Source organism: Gouania willdenowi, chromosome 6 (assembly GCF_900634775.1).
Source record: "Gouania willdenowi chromosome 6, fGouWil2.1, whole genome shotgun sequence".
Classification (NCBI taxonomy): domain Eukaryota; kingdom Metazoa; phylum Chordata; class Actinopteri; order Blenniiformes; family Gobiesocidae; genus Gouania; species Gouania willdenowi.
The window spans coordinates 66,150,735-66,164,909 of record NC_041049.1 but is presented as its reverse complement, the minus strand read 5'-3'; the positions used below and the strand labels follow the sequence as shown (position 1 = coordinate 66,164,909).

Genomic DNA, 14,175 nt, shown 5'->3' with positions numbered 1-14,175 from the left:
TGTGAGGTCTGAGCATTTTAACATATGGTAACAACAGCAAGTTTCAATTTATTTATTTCCAATTTTATCAGAAAAAAACCTACTCAAACTAATATAAATACTAAATCCAATTATTTCTTTGTGAATTATTTTTTTTCTTTTCGAAAATCTACAAAATTCAATCCAACAACAACTTCTGTGTTGAGTAGTGTTATCATGATGCATAGTTTAGGTGTCATAGGTCAGTTATAATATCTACTATTACCTATTAATTAAATAATGAATTAATACAGTGTTTTTCAACCTTGGGGTCGTAACCACATGTGGGGTCGGCTGGAAACAAAATGGGGTTACCTGAAATGTCAAGTAAAAATAAAATTAAAAAAATACTGATTAATATTACATTTTAAAATTTTAATTTGGTTCAAATTATTTATTATTTTTATATATATATATATATTTTTAATATCACAGAAATAGATATACAGTCCAGGAATAGGCAGAAAGCTCAAAGATTATACATAATTGTTATTTTTCCAATTAAAACGCCACATACAATCTCAAAGAAGTGTATTAAATATTTTCATGATCAAAAAACTAATTTTAGAGAAAGAAAGTTTATGGGGTCACCAGAATTTGTTTTCATATGAAAATGGGGTTGGGAACCACTGAATTAATACATTGATGTATGTATCTATTTATTCAGTCATTCATTCATTTACATTATACCATACATTGTTATTTTTAACAGAGGCAGTAATTTGGTTCCCATGTTTTCTACAGACTGTTTTTCACTATTATGTTTTACTGCACCAAATCACTATGTATCTGTTTGTTGAAACTGAAAACATTCCCTTTTTCTTAGAAGCAGTGACAATGAGTAGAGATTAGAAGTTAAATCAGATGAGTATCTCTGTGTCATAGTGAGGACTGTGTGTGTTTACCGTGACACCCTGATATCCTCGCTGGCAGGCCTGGTGTAAAGGCGTCAGGCTGTGGTAGTCCGTGGCATTGACTGAAGCTCCTTTACGGACCAGCAGGTCGATGAGCTGCGCCTGACCTGCCGCACCAAACACAACCAACTGTTGGTTTTACCTATATCACACACACACACACACAGACACCTGGTGTGGAATATAAAGCTTCCTCTGCAGCTTCTCACCACACGTTGCAGCGGCGTGCAGCGGAGTGTATCCTCGTTCGTCTCTAGAGAACGGTGTGATGACTGAGGGGTCGTTCAGACGTCTGAGACAAAAACGCACAAAAGAAAATGTCAAAGAGAAGTTAACAGTATGTCATATAATCATTATACATCAAAATAAGCATTGCTGGGTGCTCTTTAAAGGTGCAGTCCGTAACTCTTATAAAAGTGACTTTTTGTCATATTTGCTAAAGCTGTCACTATGTAAACTAATAGTTTGTGTGAAAAAAAAAAAGGCTCATTGAGTCCCGCCCCCTGCTGCTCCTGCAGCCTTTGGCAGATTGCCAGAATACACCGCGACCGAGCAAAAAGAACCAATCAGACCCAGGATTGTGTTTGATGGGCTGTCTGACAGTTGTTGCTCACAGTCCCCGCCCCTTTCCGGTGGCTGGACCGCCGTCTTTATAACAGTGTATGGTCTGTGCACAACCATTAAACACTCAGACTTAATCACTATTTAATATGAGGCAGCAGCTGATTATAAATATCCCTCAAGGCAACTAAAATGAAAGCCATGTGTTACTCTGTCCTCAACATTAAGGAGTCACTAAACGGCCTGTGTCAGCCACCGAGTGGGTGGCGCTTAATTGATGCTCCTACCTGCCAAAGATCCTGTACTCAAGCAAGATGATCACTCCTGCTCACATACTGTACATCTTTGATATGCATCAAAAAGGATATTCTCCTCATTTAGTGCTCAGATCTCTCACTAAATATGCATCACTTGTGTTAAATGACAACAAATGAGCCTGTTAACGTACTTAATGATTAGAGGGCCAGTGACTGATTTCTGAGCCGCAGGAGAGTGACTAAAGATCTGCGTGTCCCTTGAGAGCCGCAGGTTGCTGACCCCTGTAATGTTTCCTTTCACAAAAACAAACATATCCTTATTTTTCTGTGAAGATACTAAATGCACTGATGCACAAAGTAGTGACACACACACTGGGTTGGTAACGCAGGGTGTTGATTTGGTTTTCTGATTAATCCTACATTCACTATGAGATAACACAATTATCCTTGATGTTGAGGGTGAAATGTGAATTTTAGATGTCCTTACAGTGTATGTGCATGTGTGTGCGTGTGTGTCTGACCCTGACAAATGTGAATCACAGAGGTCACAGGAGCAGAGTGGATGACACATCCGAACGTCTTCATCAGCTTCTCCTTCACTCAGCAGACGCTCCACCTCGGTCTCATTTCCATTAGCAATGTGCTGAACCACATGGACAACACACACACACACGCACACGCGCGCACACACACACACGCAATATTAAAACAGAACATGAAACCCACCAAACAAGTTAAACCAGGGCTATAAAACTAATTTTAGCTCAGAATCAAGTCAACATAATTCTTTATCTTTATGATTTAAACAACATATCCAGATTGAGAAATGATGACATTCACATTTCTAAACCTCTAATCACACACACAAGGCTCTACGCTGAAACTTTACCTAAGGGACACATGTGCTCCCAAAGTAGAAAAAAAAAATTTGGAGCACGAATAAATATTTGACAACACAGAAAATATTTATTCATAAACACAAAATTATGTAGCACAGCATAAGGATTTTTCATTTCTTTCCTCTGTGAAGTAAACACAAAGTGTTAATCAGTCCAATTTCACAATTTAACTCTGATTATTTAAGCGTTAATTAGTGCTGCATGATTATTTTGATCAATTTTGTAATCTCAAATTGATTACATGCTTATTAACTAATTATAGGACTAATTAAGGTAGTTTTTTAACTATGGTAGATTCAAGTACCTCAAACAGAGAGTGGATGGCTGTGGCGGCACAAGGAGCGAGCAGACTCATCTTCTCTTTGAACAGTGCCTTGTCACTCAGCTCACCTGAGCCCTGAAAAACCCAAAACAACGATCACGGACGACACTAAGATACAACACTGCCTGAAAATTGAAAAAAAAAAAAAAAAAAAAAACACAACGTGTCTCACAGAGAGCGCATCCAGCACCTTCCCCTTGTGAATGTACTCCACGGCTGCCTCGAACGTGCTCAGACAGTAGCTGAGCTCATCCTCGCTGGAGTGGCTGAAGCAGAAGTTCCTGATGTAGCTCAAGTTGGCAATCCTGATCAAAAAAAACCACAGATTAATAGAACAGACACGTGTGGTTTATTTATTTATTATTTATTTGGCTGATTACTGATCAGTAAACGCGCTAGCTGGCTCTGACAAACAACATGTAAGTATGACCCAGGGTGGTACTATGCCTCCTGTTGGGCTCACCAGTTTGGGATTTCCGTCTTCACCTGCAGATAGATGATGACAGAGAGGAGATCGTCTGCGCTCACAGCTTCAATGCTGTCTGCAAGGAACACATAGAGCAAAGATGGGCAACTTTAACCACAGCGGGGCCTACAAATATGTGATTTTCCTTGCCAACATTCATGACAGCATTGAGAATAATGACCAATCTGAGCAACAAAGGTTTTGTGTGTGTTTTTGTTGTTGTTTTGTGTATGTTTTTTGTTATTTTTAGTTTCCTTTAAATTCATTTGATATATTTTTGTGGTCATTTTGTGTGTTTTTAGAATCTTTCTTAGTGTTGTTGCATTTTCAACATGTGTTATGAGTCATTTTCTTTGATGTTTTGTGTATTTTATTGCAATTTTGTATGCATTTGAAATCATTTTGTAAATTTTGTGTATATTTTATTTTATTTCTGTGCTTATTATAGAATATATATTATACTTTATTGCCATATATCTAGATGTAAACTGCACTATTGGATGCCCAAACTGCACTACTTTTTCTGCTGCCGATTGTGTTGGGAGTCACTGCTTGGAGCCACGGACCCATTGTTTACACACATCAGCTGTTAGCACTCCGTGCTAATGCTACACCAGTTTATGCAGCGAGACCCAGTGTAGTGTAAGGAGGAAACAATGGGGATGTTTACAGATTCGGGGCTCACAGCGCTAACAACGGACTCCGTAGTGGAATTGGACGGTTTCCAACTTTTGCGTGGTGACGGACGACAGAGAGAGGTAAGGAGAGAGTCTGGCTGTGTTTGTGGGGAAAGGAGGAGCTGCTGCTGGTTGTGCAGCAATGTGCACACACTTTTCCGACTCAAAATCACTGCACGTTGTTTGATTCCGTCATACGATACTATTCGGCCTTGCTTTTAACTCACTAAACCGAAGGCCGAATGTGGCTTTTTTTTTAAATATTCGGCCGAATATTTGGTGCATCCCTAATAACAATAATCCCCAAAGAATAATTTCTTGTTCGTACAGATTTGATTAAATTCTCTTCAGGTAACACTCTCAATGTTACGATCTATGTTTTTTTGTCTTTGTTTTGCAAGCTTGTGTTGGTTGTGTGGTGCACTTTGTTTGATTTTGGTCTAGTTGTCACAAGGTCAATAGTTTAAACCTTGCTTGGGTTCTTTTTCAGTTTGACGGTTATTTGCTTTAATTGTGAGAATCATGCTTATTTTTCATTACATAAGACAAAATAATAATGATTAAGTAAAACATTTTCACCAATCAGGGTACCTCAACGTTTGGAATATTTAGAACAATCCTGTTATGTCCTTGCATTTCTTTCTTGTCCACTGTTTATCTCTAATGGGAGGCTGAAGAAGTGCTCACCGCCTCTATTTATATTGCTCTGTGCGACAGGACCAAGCAGGAGAGAAACCAGACAAGCAGGAAAGAAAGGATATTCTACTGATTCCCAGGAATAAACTTCAGCCAAAGACGTATGCAACAGCTGTTCTAATACAACTCTGTTGGTGTTTCACAATGCATTATGAAGATCCAACCTGACTAAACCTCGGCTCTTTTGGCAGAATGCACATAGATAACACAAAAACACACACACAAACTACCTGTCCGTCTGGGTGTCTGGGTAGCGGTGAGGGCGACTCTGCGCAGACACAGCAGTTTGAGCAGAGGAGATGTGTGCTGGTTGAGCTGACTCAGCTCTCGCTTGGCTCGGGGCAAGTTTATACTGCAAGGTAAAAAAAAGGTAAAAAAAAAAACACACACACACACAGTCAACTACACAAGCATGCATTTAAAGTGATTTCTATTGCATGAGCAACTTCTAAATCGCCTCTCATTCCTACTAGTAAAGGTTACTAGTATTTTATGAGGTTTTATGCAACTCTTTATTGTACAGTATTTTAAATTATAGTATTTTTAGTGGCATTGATTGATTGATTGTTGGTTGTTTGTTTTTTATTGTGAAATGTCTTTTTAAATGTTGATTGCACTTTGAGCTCCTTGCACATTTTTTTCCAATGTGGTTTTACTGCAAATGGCTAATAAACTGAACATATAATAGTCAGGGTTGGGATCAACTATAAATATAATTGCGTAATTGATAAGGAATTACAATTATGGCACAATTATATTTGTAATTGTTGAGAAAATCCAATAAAAATTGCCATCTCAATTAATTGTATTGGGAAAAATTGCTGGTCACTGTAATCGTAATTGAACATGGGTAATTGAAACTGTAAAATGTAACTGACCTCAACCCTGGGCTGAAGATCCCTTTAGTAAATTATATTACCAATTATTTCTTTAAAAAAAACCTAAATTAGTGGATATTTTGTTTTGATTTAAAAAAAAAAAAAATGACAATAATAATAATAATAAATAATAAAAATCAATGATTCATGTTCAATAAAAAGTATCTCAAGGACATTTTAGTGGTTCTCTGACCTGAACTCTGGTTTGACACCAAGGTGCTTCTGCTGCAGCTCCTGCAGACTGCGGGTGGTTTTGTTGAAGGCAGCGTCCTTTGAAAGAACAGGGAAACTATTTACCATCATTAGACTGGAATCAACCATGTAGTTTTATTTTTGTAGCTATGAGGATATTTGTTGTTGTGATTTAACTCCTGGTGCATAGATGCACATTTACCTGGCTGGCTTCTATCGTTCCCACACAGTTAAAGATTAAATCATGGATGCCATGATGAACATAGACCTAGGAAGACAGGAAGGATATACAGGGTAAACTAATGCAAAACCTTATATCTATAGCACACATCATACACTTGGATAAAATTGCATGTCCATATATATATATATATATATATATATATAAATAAAAAACAATAGACAATAATTATAAAAGTCAGTGTATTTTACTGATAAATTAAAAATGTCTATTAAATATACAAAAAATTTGATTTGTTTTTCAATTTCTTGGGGAAATAAATGACAAGAAACTGATTTTTTCCACATAAAAGAACAGGTTTCATCTGCAAAACTAACAATGTTTTATCCCACATCCATTTATACCCATATCATTGTGTAACGGTATCTCTATACTGAAAAAACTCCTCACTTTGGGTGTCAGCTTATTTTTTCAGGGTTGATGTCTAGTAAGTCCTTAAGCCAAATCATTTAAGAACCTCTGATTTTAACACATGGATATGTCTTGGTTTGTATTAGGAAAACCCTTTCAGTTACAAGAGATGCTGGGTGTTCATGAGCTGGAACTGAAATCACAAAGTGTGGATGTGATTTTCAGCGGCCAAACAAAAGTTTTGTCTTAAAACCCAGAATTTTTACACATGCCTGCTCCTCCTCTCCGCTCCACGTCTCCATAAGAGTAATTTTAAAACTTCTTATGGTTGTGAAATTACCTCCACTGCCTGTTTGAGAAGAGTCATCTGCAGCCCCTGCTTTACCAGGAGTTTCTGTGGAGGAGAAACATTTTCATCAGAGCAGGGAACATAAACCAAATTAGCTTCAACAAAGGAGGCTTTAAAGGGACAGCAACGCCTTCCATGTTAAACATGTCATTCAGAGATGGCAATTTGCATGTGCTCAAAACGTGAAGTAAGTCCTTGTTTTACATATAAAAGCCTTTCTGTGCACAAAAGCCTGATTTAGTGATAATCATTCTAACATTTAGAACAATATATTGACTGATGTATGCACTAATGCAGTGTTTCTCAAATGGGGGTACGCGAAGGCACTACATTAGAAAGCATTAGAAATATGGGGTTTTATTATGTTTATTTTTATTTAAAAATGATAGTCATACTAAATATTATAGCAACTCCCAAAACGACAACAAAAGCACACACAATAAGAAAAAAATATACTGAATAAAAAAAAGAACAGACGAACAACGACAAAATACACAAAATGACACCAAAAACACATGCACTCGGAGAGTAGAATCCTATTACTAGCAACACACAAAACAACGACAAAGACAAACTAAATGAGAAAAAAATACACAAGATCAATACAAAATACACAAAAATAACAGAGAAACATACAAAACAACATAAGAAAACAACCGAACGACACCAAAAACACACTTACTGAGAGAGAATAATTTAAATAATACCAACGACACACAAAAACACAAAATAAACCGAATAATAAAAAGAACAGGCAAACAATAAGAAAATGATACCAAAAACACACACAATGACACAAAAAGGCATAATGCTGATAGAAATGATCTTGATTAGAACATGAACTGAAAATAAAAGGGTCAGACTTGGTCCCACATCAGGAGGGAGATAACCAGAAATGATAAAAACTATGGAAATAAATTGTGAAGTTTGAGAACCAATATAATACTGCATGTAAAACCAAGTATTTGTCAAGTAATTACCAAGTATTTATTATCCCATTTATTTATCAGTAGATTGATTCAGAATTGGGTTCAGGTCCCTTCACTCTGTCAGACACATTTCTCAGCTGTATGCAATAGTAACGCACAAAATTATCGGCACTTTATCAATTTAGTATTTTTCTTATTTTGCACAAGGAATGAAAAATTATATTACATAATTTTCAATGTATTAGGTCTGCTAGTTGTTCAACATGATACAGAGTCTGCAGAATAATTCTATTTGTTAATTTTTTGTGGAGTTTTGGGGCAACCGTGGCTCAGTGGTTAAGTGGGTCATCCAATAACCGAAGGGTTGGTGGTTCGAATCCCGAGTGAAAGAATAATGCACATCAGAGTCTTAAAGTGTCTATGATAAAGCACTATATAAAATGCAATGCATTATTATTATTATTCCATGACAGAAACTAGATGATCTCTTCAATAAGGTGTGGGGAAAAAACATTAGTTTCGGTCAAATGAGTAGTAAAATACCTGCATATTGGTCAAAAATCTAATATTATGCATCCCTTGTATGTAACTGTGTTTGATCAAGTAGGTGTTTATATCTAACTATTAATAAACTATTATTGTTAGCTGAAGGCCAACTGTTGAGACTTTGAATGGTTTCCTACTCACCAGGCGAGCGTCTCTGAGCAGACACTGAACACATTTAATGTAAAGGCCATTCACAGAGTCCTGGGGAAACAAAACACAGGAGAGCAGTCAGAACTGAACAAAGAGGAAATTGGCCAAATCTTGAAAATCGTCAGCACCAACTTTACACACTCCTCCTGGAGCTACTATTACTACTACTAATACTACTATTACTCCAGCAGTGTTCTTGGATGTGTTAGTACAACAACAAAAATCATAAATATGTCTAAGTTTATATCTCAATATTACATTTCTGTCTTAGCAAATCAATAATAATGCATTGGTAGTATAAAATTCACTGTCTTTGTATGAACTTGAGGCACCGCATCGAAGGCGGCGCAACAAAGGCAGAGCTATTATTTGTAACACAAGGGGCGGAGCTATTAACTGTAATCCAACACAGGGGGCGGAGCTATTAAGTGTAACCTAACAGGTGGCAGAGCTATTAACTGTAACCTAACACAGGGGGCGGAGCTATTAACTGCAACATAACACAAGGGGTGGAGCTAATTGCATTCTAACACAAGGGGTGGACTTATTAATTGTAACATAACACAAGGGGTGGAGCTAATTGCATTCTAACACAAGGGGCGGAGCTATTAATTGTAACATAACAAAAGGGGCGGAGTTATTAATTGTAACGTAACACAAGGGGCATAGCTATTAATTATAATATAACACAAGGGCTAAGCTATTAACTGTAACCTAACACGGGGGAGGAGCTATTAATTTAAATGTAACAAAAGGGGCAGAGCTATTAATTGTACTGTAACACAAGGGGCGGAGCTAATAACTGTAATGTAACTAAAGGGGCGGAGCTAATTACTGTAACATTACACAAGGGGCGGAGCTATTAATTGTAACTTGACACAAGGGGCGGGGCTATTAACTGTAACATAACACAAGGGGCGGAGCTATTAACTGTAACCTAACACAGGGGTAGGAGCTATTAATTGTAACATAAAACAAGGGGCGGAGCTATTAATTGTAACATAAGATAAGGGGCGGAGCTATTAATTGTAACGTAACACAAGGGGCGGAGCTAATAACTGTAATGTAACTAAAGGGGCGGAGCTAATTACTGTAACATTACACAAGGGGCGGAGCTATTAATTGTAACTTGACACAAGGGGCGGGGCTATTAACTGTAACATAACACAAGGGGCGGAGCTATTAACTGTAACCTAACACAGGGGGAGGAGCTATTAATTGTAACATAAAACAAGGGGCGGAGCTATTAATTGTAACATAAGATAAGGGGCGGAGCTATTAATTGTAATGTAACATAAGGGGCGGAGCTATTAACTGTAACGTAACAAAAGGGGCGGAGCTATTATTCTAATGTAACATAAGGGGTGGAGCTATTAATTGTAACGTAACACAAGGGAAGGAGCTAATTACTGTAACATTACACAAGGGGAGGAGCTATTAATTGTAACATAAAACAAGGGGCGGAGCTATTAATTGTAACATAAGATAAGGGGCGGAGCTATTAATTGTAATGTAACATAAGGGGCGGAGCCATTAATTGTAATGTAACAAAAGAGGCAGAGCTATCACCTGTAACATAACACAAGGGATGGAGCTAATTACTGTAACATTATACAAGGGGCGGAGCTATTAATTGCAACATAACACAACGGGCGGAGCTATTAATTGTAATGTAACATAAGAGGCGGAGCTATTAATTGTAACATAACGCAAGGGGAGGAGCTATTAACTGTAACGTAAAACAAGGGGTGGAGCTAATAATTGTATTCTAACACAGGGGGTGGAGCTATTACCTGTAACATAACACAGGGGGAGGAGCTATTAACTGTAACATTAAAAAGGGGGTGGACCTATAATCTGTAACATAATGGTGTTTGCAGGCTGGAGCTGTGAATCTTGGCCTAATTTTTTTTCTTCTTTTTTGTTAAATGCTCCCATTTGCACATAAGAAGTCGGATCTAAACCCCCAGCCCTAAACCAGCTCAATGTGGAAAAACTGACATTGATTCGGTAGCGCCCCCTACAGAGTGAAGAGAATTTAACATGGGGCAAACGTATTATAATGCACTCCTCCTAGGGCGTTTCACTGGCAGGCTCAAAATCGCTGGAAATCATCTAGAGAAGTGGGACATCAAAAAATATCCATAGATTTTGCCCAAAACTTTTTGAAAATTTAAATTTTTTTTAAAATGCTCCCATTTGCACATACAAACTTTGATTTGTGTCAAATGTAAATCAGTTGTTAAACTCTCTGCCCGTTTTGTTATTGCTTTGTGTATTTTTGTGGAGGCTTTGTGTATTTTTGTTGACATTCTGTGCATGTTCCTGTTGTTTAGTATGTTTTTGGAGTTATGTTGGGCATAATACACGAAATGACTTCTAAAATCCACAAAATTTCTTGAATTACAATTTTGGGTGGATTTGTCTTGGGGCTGCACAAAATTAGACCGAGGGCCACCAGTTGCCTATGTTTGATATAGAGGGTTTCAAACTTCTCCCTACTATGTGGTGTCGCAGCCCCCTCCTGTCCTGATCCTTGAAGGCCTGACAGAAGTTGTGGATGAACTTGTCCAGTTTCTGGCCGTGGCAGCCCAGGAACTCCCTGACATCCTGCAGGCTCTTCAGGCAGTACGGGTGAGATGGAGCAGCATCCGATGGGCTGGGATCTACATCCACGGGACAGGAGATGCAAAGTATGCTGTAGCTCTGCTCCTGGTCATTGTAGAAGGTTTCCTCAAACAGGATAGGGACGGACGCAGGGGCTGGAAACCCAGAACCCAGCAGGACCTGCCTGTCCAGGATCCTGACCTCCTGTAACACACACACACCAATACATTAATAACCATGAAAGGCATTATCTACAACAGCCTTTACAACAAGTCAGGTGGAGGCAACCTTTACCATCAAAAAGGCCTTTTAGCCCCTGCTATCAGACAAACATGAGACTGGGAGCTGCATTATGTCATTATGTATATAACTACAATATTTGCATTTCCTGAAGAAAATGCAAGTGAGGATGCCGGTGTTGGCCCGGGTCACACCACATTAGCTTTGCATTAGCATTGAGGAGTTTTTTTCCCTAATCCCACACTGTACCCCCTTTAAAGGAGCATAGTTTGGGACCTCCCTTTTCCCCCTCTCCTTAACTCCTGTTTTCCACTTTTCATCTAAGCATGATGGTGCCGCCGGTGGCTGCCTCAGTGTGTTGGTGCGCATGTTCCTCGCACCAACTGCAAAGTTAAATTCCTTGTACTGTTTTAAACTTTACTTGGCGAATAAAAACCTTTTTGATTCTGATTAATTTGCATTAGCATTAGTATTAGTTATCATTAGCTAACATTAGCTTTAGAATAGCATTAACCTAACTTTAGCATTAGATTAACAATAACATTAACCAAGCATTAGCACTAACCTAGCATGAACATCAGCCTAGCATTAGCATTAACCTAGCAATAGCATTAACCTAGCATTAACACAAACCTAGCAATAGCATTAGCCTAACATTGACATTAACCTAGCATTAACACTAACCTAGCTTTAGCACTATCCCAGCATTAGGAGCCCTAGCAACACGCCCTGCCCATTTAGTGTACTGCCCTGATGACTTACGCAGCCCAGCTACGCCAAGAACATAAGTATCTTTCCCACTGGAAATTCCACCAACGGCTTGTTCAGATCATAGAGGTTAGTACAAAAACACCATATATTTCAACTTAAATATCTAGTGAAATGGTGTCTCGGCTTTTCTTCACGACGTAACTGCTATTCACATATAGCAAGATTTGCGGGTGTCAATCTTCATCATATATGACTAAAATCCTGTTTTTCAACCTCAAATGACTTACTTTAAAACAAACTTCATAGAAAAATTAACACTTGAACACAAAGTAGGATGATAATAACTAATGATCACAGCAGAGTTTAGATTTGGGAAAAAAATATGTGACCAGTATTTTAACGTTACAGTTTGACCGACATCCCATTCATTATCATTGAGGAGGCGGGGTTTATAACCTATACAGCAGCCAGTCAGCAGGGGGGGAGCTCGAAATATAAAAGCCTCACTCCACCAGGGAGATTGTCCCATTCATTCTATTTACAGTCTATAGTATATATTGGCAAAAAACCTATTAGCGTTGGTATTGTAAATAAAAATGAGAGTAGATGAACCTTTCCATCCATGGTCTTGTATCCATCTTCCACTGCTTGTAGAACATAGCTGTCAAAGTGAGAATCTGGGTAGCTGCTGACAGTCAGACTTCCACAGCACGGAACCAGCACCTGAAACAGTGAAAACAGCTCTGTGTTACAAAGTATCGACACACAAATGCATTGTGCAAAATAGATTAGTAGATACATTTCTTGGATATGGAATTTAAAGCTAGAAGTCACTGATTAGAAACTGGGATGCCATGTTTTGTATTTTAATAGATGTCGTACATTCTTTAGGTCATCATTAGTGTCGGCATTCAATAGGATGATTTAAATAATCAGTTGTAAATAATGATGCAAATGGCCGCAACACCATTTATGCACAATATTAATAGCTCCAACTTTAGTTTGCATGGTGTAATGAGTCCGTTCAGGGTTTCCATACAGAAAAAGAAATATTTGTAAAAGTTAAACCATTTCTAGATATTAAAGATTTGTTTTAATCCTAAAGTAAAATACATCGTTCAGTATACATTGTGATGTACTGTTTTGTGGCTTTGTAGATCCAATGATCCGAGTTGGACTTCCTTAGTTCTAACACCAGCTCACACATTAAATAATGCAAATGGTCTAATGCAAACATAAGCAAGTTTTGGCTCGGGGGCCACAGTCTAATTTTGTGCTACCCCCAAATTAAAATATGCTAAAAACACATTATTAAATGACTTGTGAAACACAAAAAATTACTTAAAAAACACACAAAATGACTTCAAATATGCAAAACAATGACATAAATACACAAAATGACTTCTAAAATCCTAAAATGACGACAGATACACAAAAGGTTTCCAAATATACAAAACAATGACAAAATCACTTCAGAAACGTACAAAATGACAGAAAAATACAACAAAGGAAAGTAAAAAAAAACACCCAAAATGAAACAAAAAAGGATTCCAGAAACACACATTGCTGCTGCCCTCTTCTGGCCCGGTGCTGTATTACTGAACGTTGGATGCTAAATGATGCGCTTCATCATGTTGTGAACTAAAAAGTGGCCCCAAGCTGAGACTTACGACTCCATGGAGCTCTGCCACTCTGCTGCAGAGGTCCGGCCTCTGTTTCTCCAAAGCTAAGAAGAACGGGTTCTTCAGGATGTTCTCATCATATACAGCCATAAGGAGCCAACAGTCCTGATTCTAGGGAGCAATAACAACACAATCATCAGCATTATTCTTTAAAATAACTCTCTGAACCAATGTGTATTCAATGTTCAGGCTACAGTATGCACAAGGATTTAATTTCAGACGAATGAAGCCAAACAACAAACAATATCTAAGCAAAACGGAAGAAGACAGACTACAAATAATGAGGTCAGGAAAGTTAACGTTAAAAGAAATTGTTGCAAAGAATCCAAAATTTTACCCATTAAATCAGGAAGCACTCCTCCAAGAACAAAGTCCTCCTCCACTGACTACTCTGAGCAGAAATACTTTCTCAACCAACGACTGATCCTATTTTATTGTTTCTTTGAGGGAGGGAGGGTTTGCTTTGAGTTTTTAAATAGTAGTAATTAG

At 37.9% G+C, this 14,175-nt stretch overlaps 1 protein-coding gene across 2 annotated transcripts in view; it reads right to left on the bottom strand.

The window, feature by feature from the left end:
• ankrd27 (ankyrin repeat domain 27 (VPS9 domain)) overlaps nt 1-14,175 on the bottom strand; it is a 32,103-nt gene that overhangs the window by 12,246 nt on the left and 5,682 nt on the right. Inside the window, exons 2-15 of one of the 2 annotated variants that reach the window (XM_028448879.1) lie at nt 13,675-13,797; nt 12,617-12,727; nt 10,949-11,257; nt 8,438-8,497; nt 6,813-6,866; nt 6,083-6,148; nt 5,882-5,958; nt 5,041-5,162; nt 3,435-3,513; nt 3,144-3,276; nt 2,954-3,046; nt 2,272-2,393; nt 1,142-1,224; nt 924-1,039 (exon numbers count right to left, since the gene is read on the bottom strand). In XM_028448879.1, the coding sequence (XP_028304680.1) occupies nt 924-1,039; nt 1,142-1,224; nt 2,272-2,393; nt 2,954-3,046; nt 3,144-3,276; nt 3,435-3,513; nt 5,041-5,162; nt 5,882-5,958; nt 6,083-6,148; nt 6,813-6,866; nt 8,438-8,497; nt 10,949-11,257; nt 12,617-12,727; nt 13,675-13,776 (1,527 nt within the window). In that variant the 5' untranslated portion in view covers nt 13,777-13,797. The remainder of the gene's footprint in view (nt 1-923; nt 1,040-1,141; nt 1,225-2,271; nt 2,394-2,953; nt 3,047-3,143; nt 3,277-3,434; nt 3,514-5,040; nt 5,163-5,881; nt 5,959-6,082; nt 6,149-6,812; nt 6,867-8,437; nt 8,498-10,948; nt 11,258-12,616; nt 12,728-13,674; nt 13,798-14,175) is intronic. The other variant, XM_028448880.1, reaches the window with a different exon arrangement.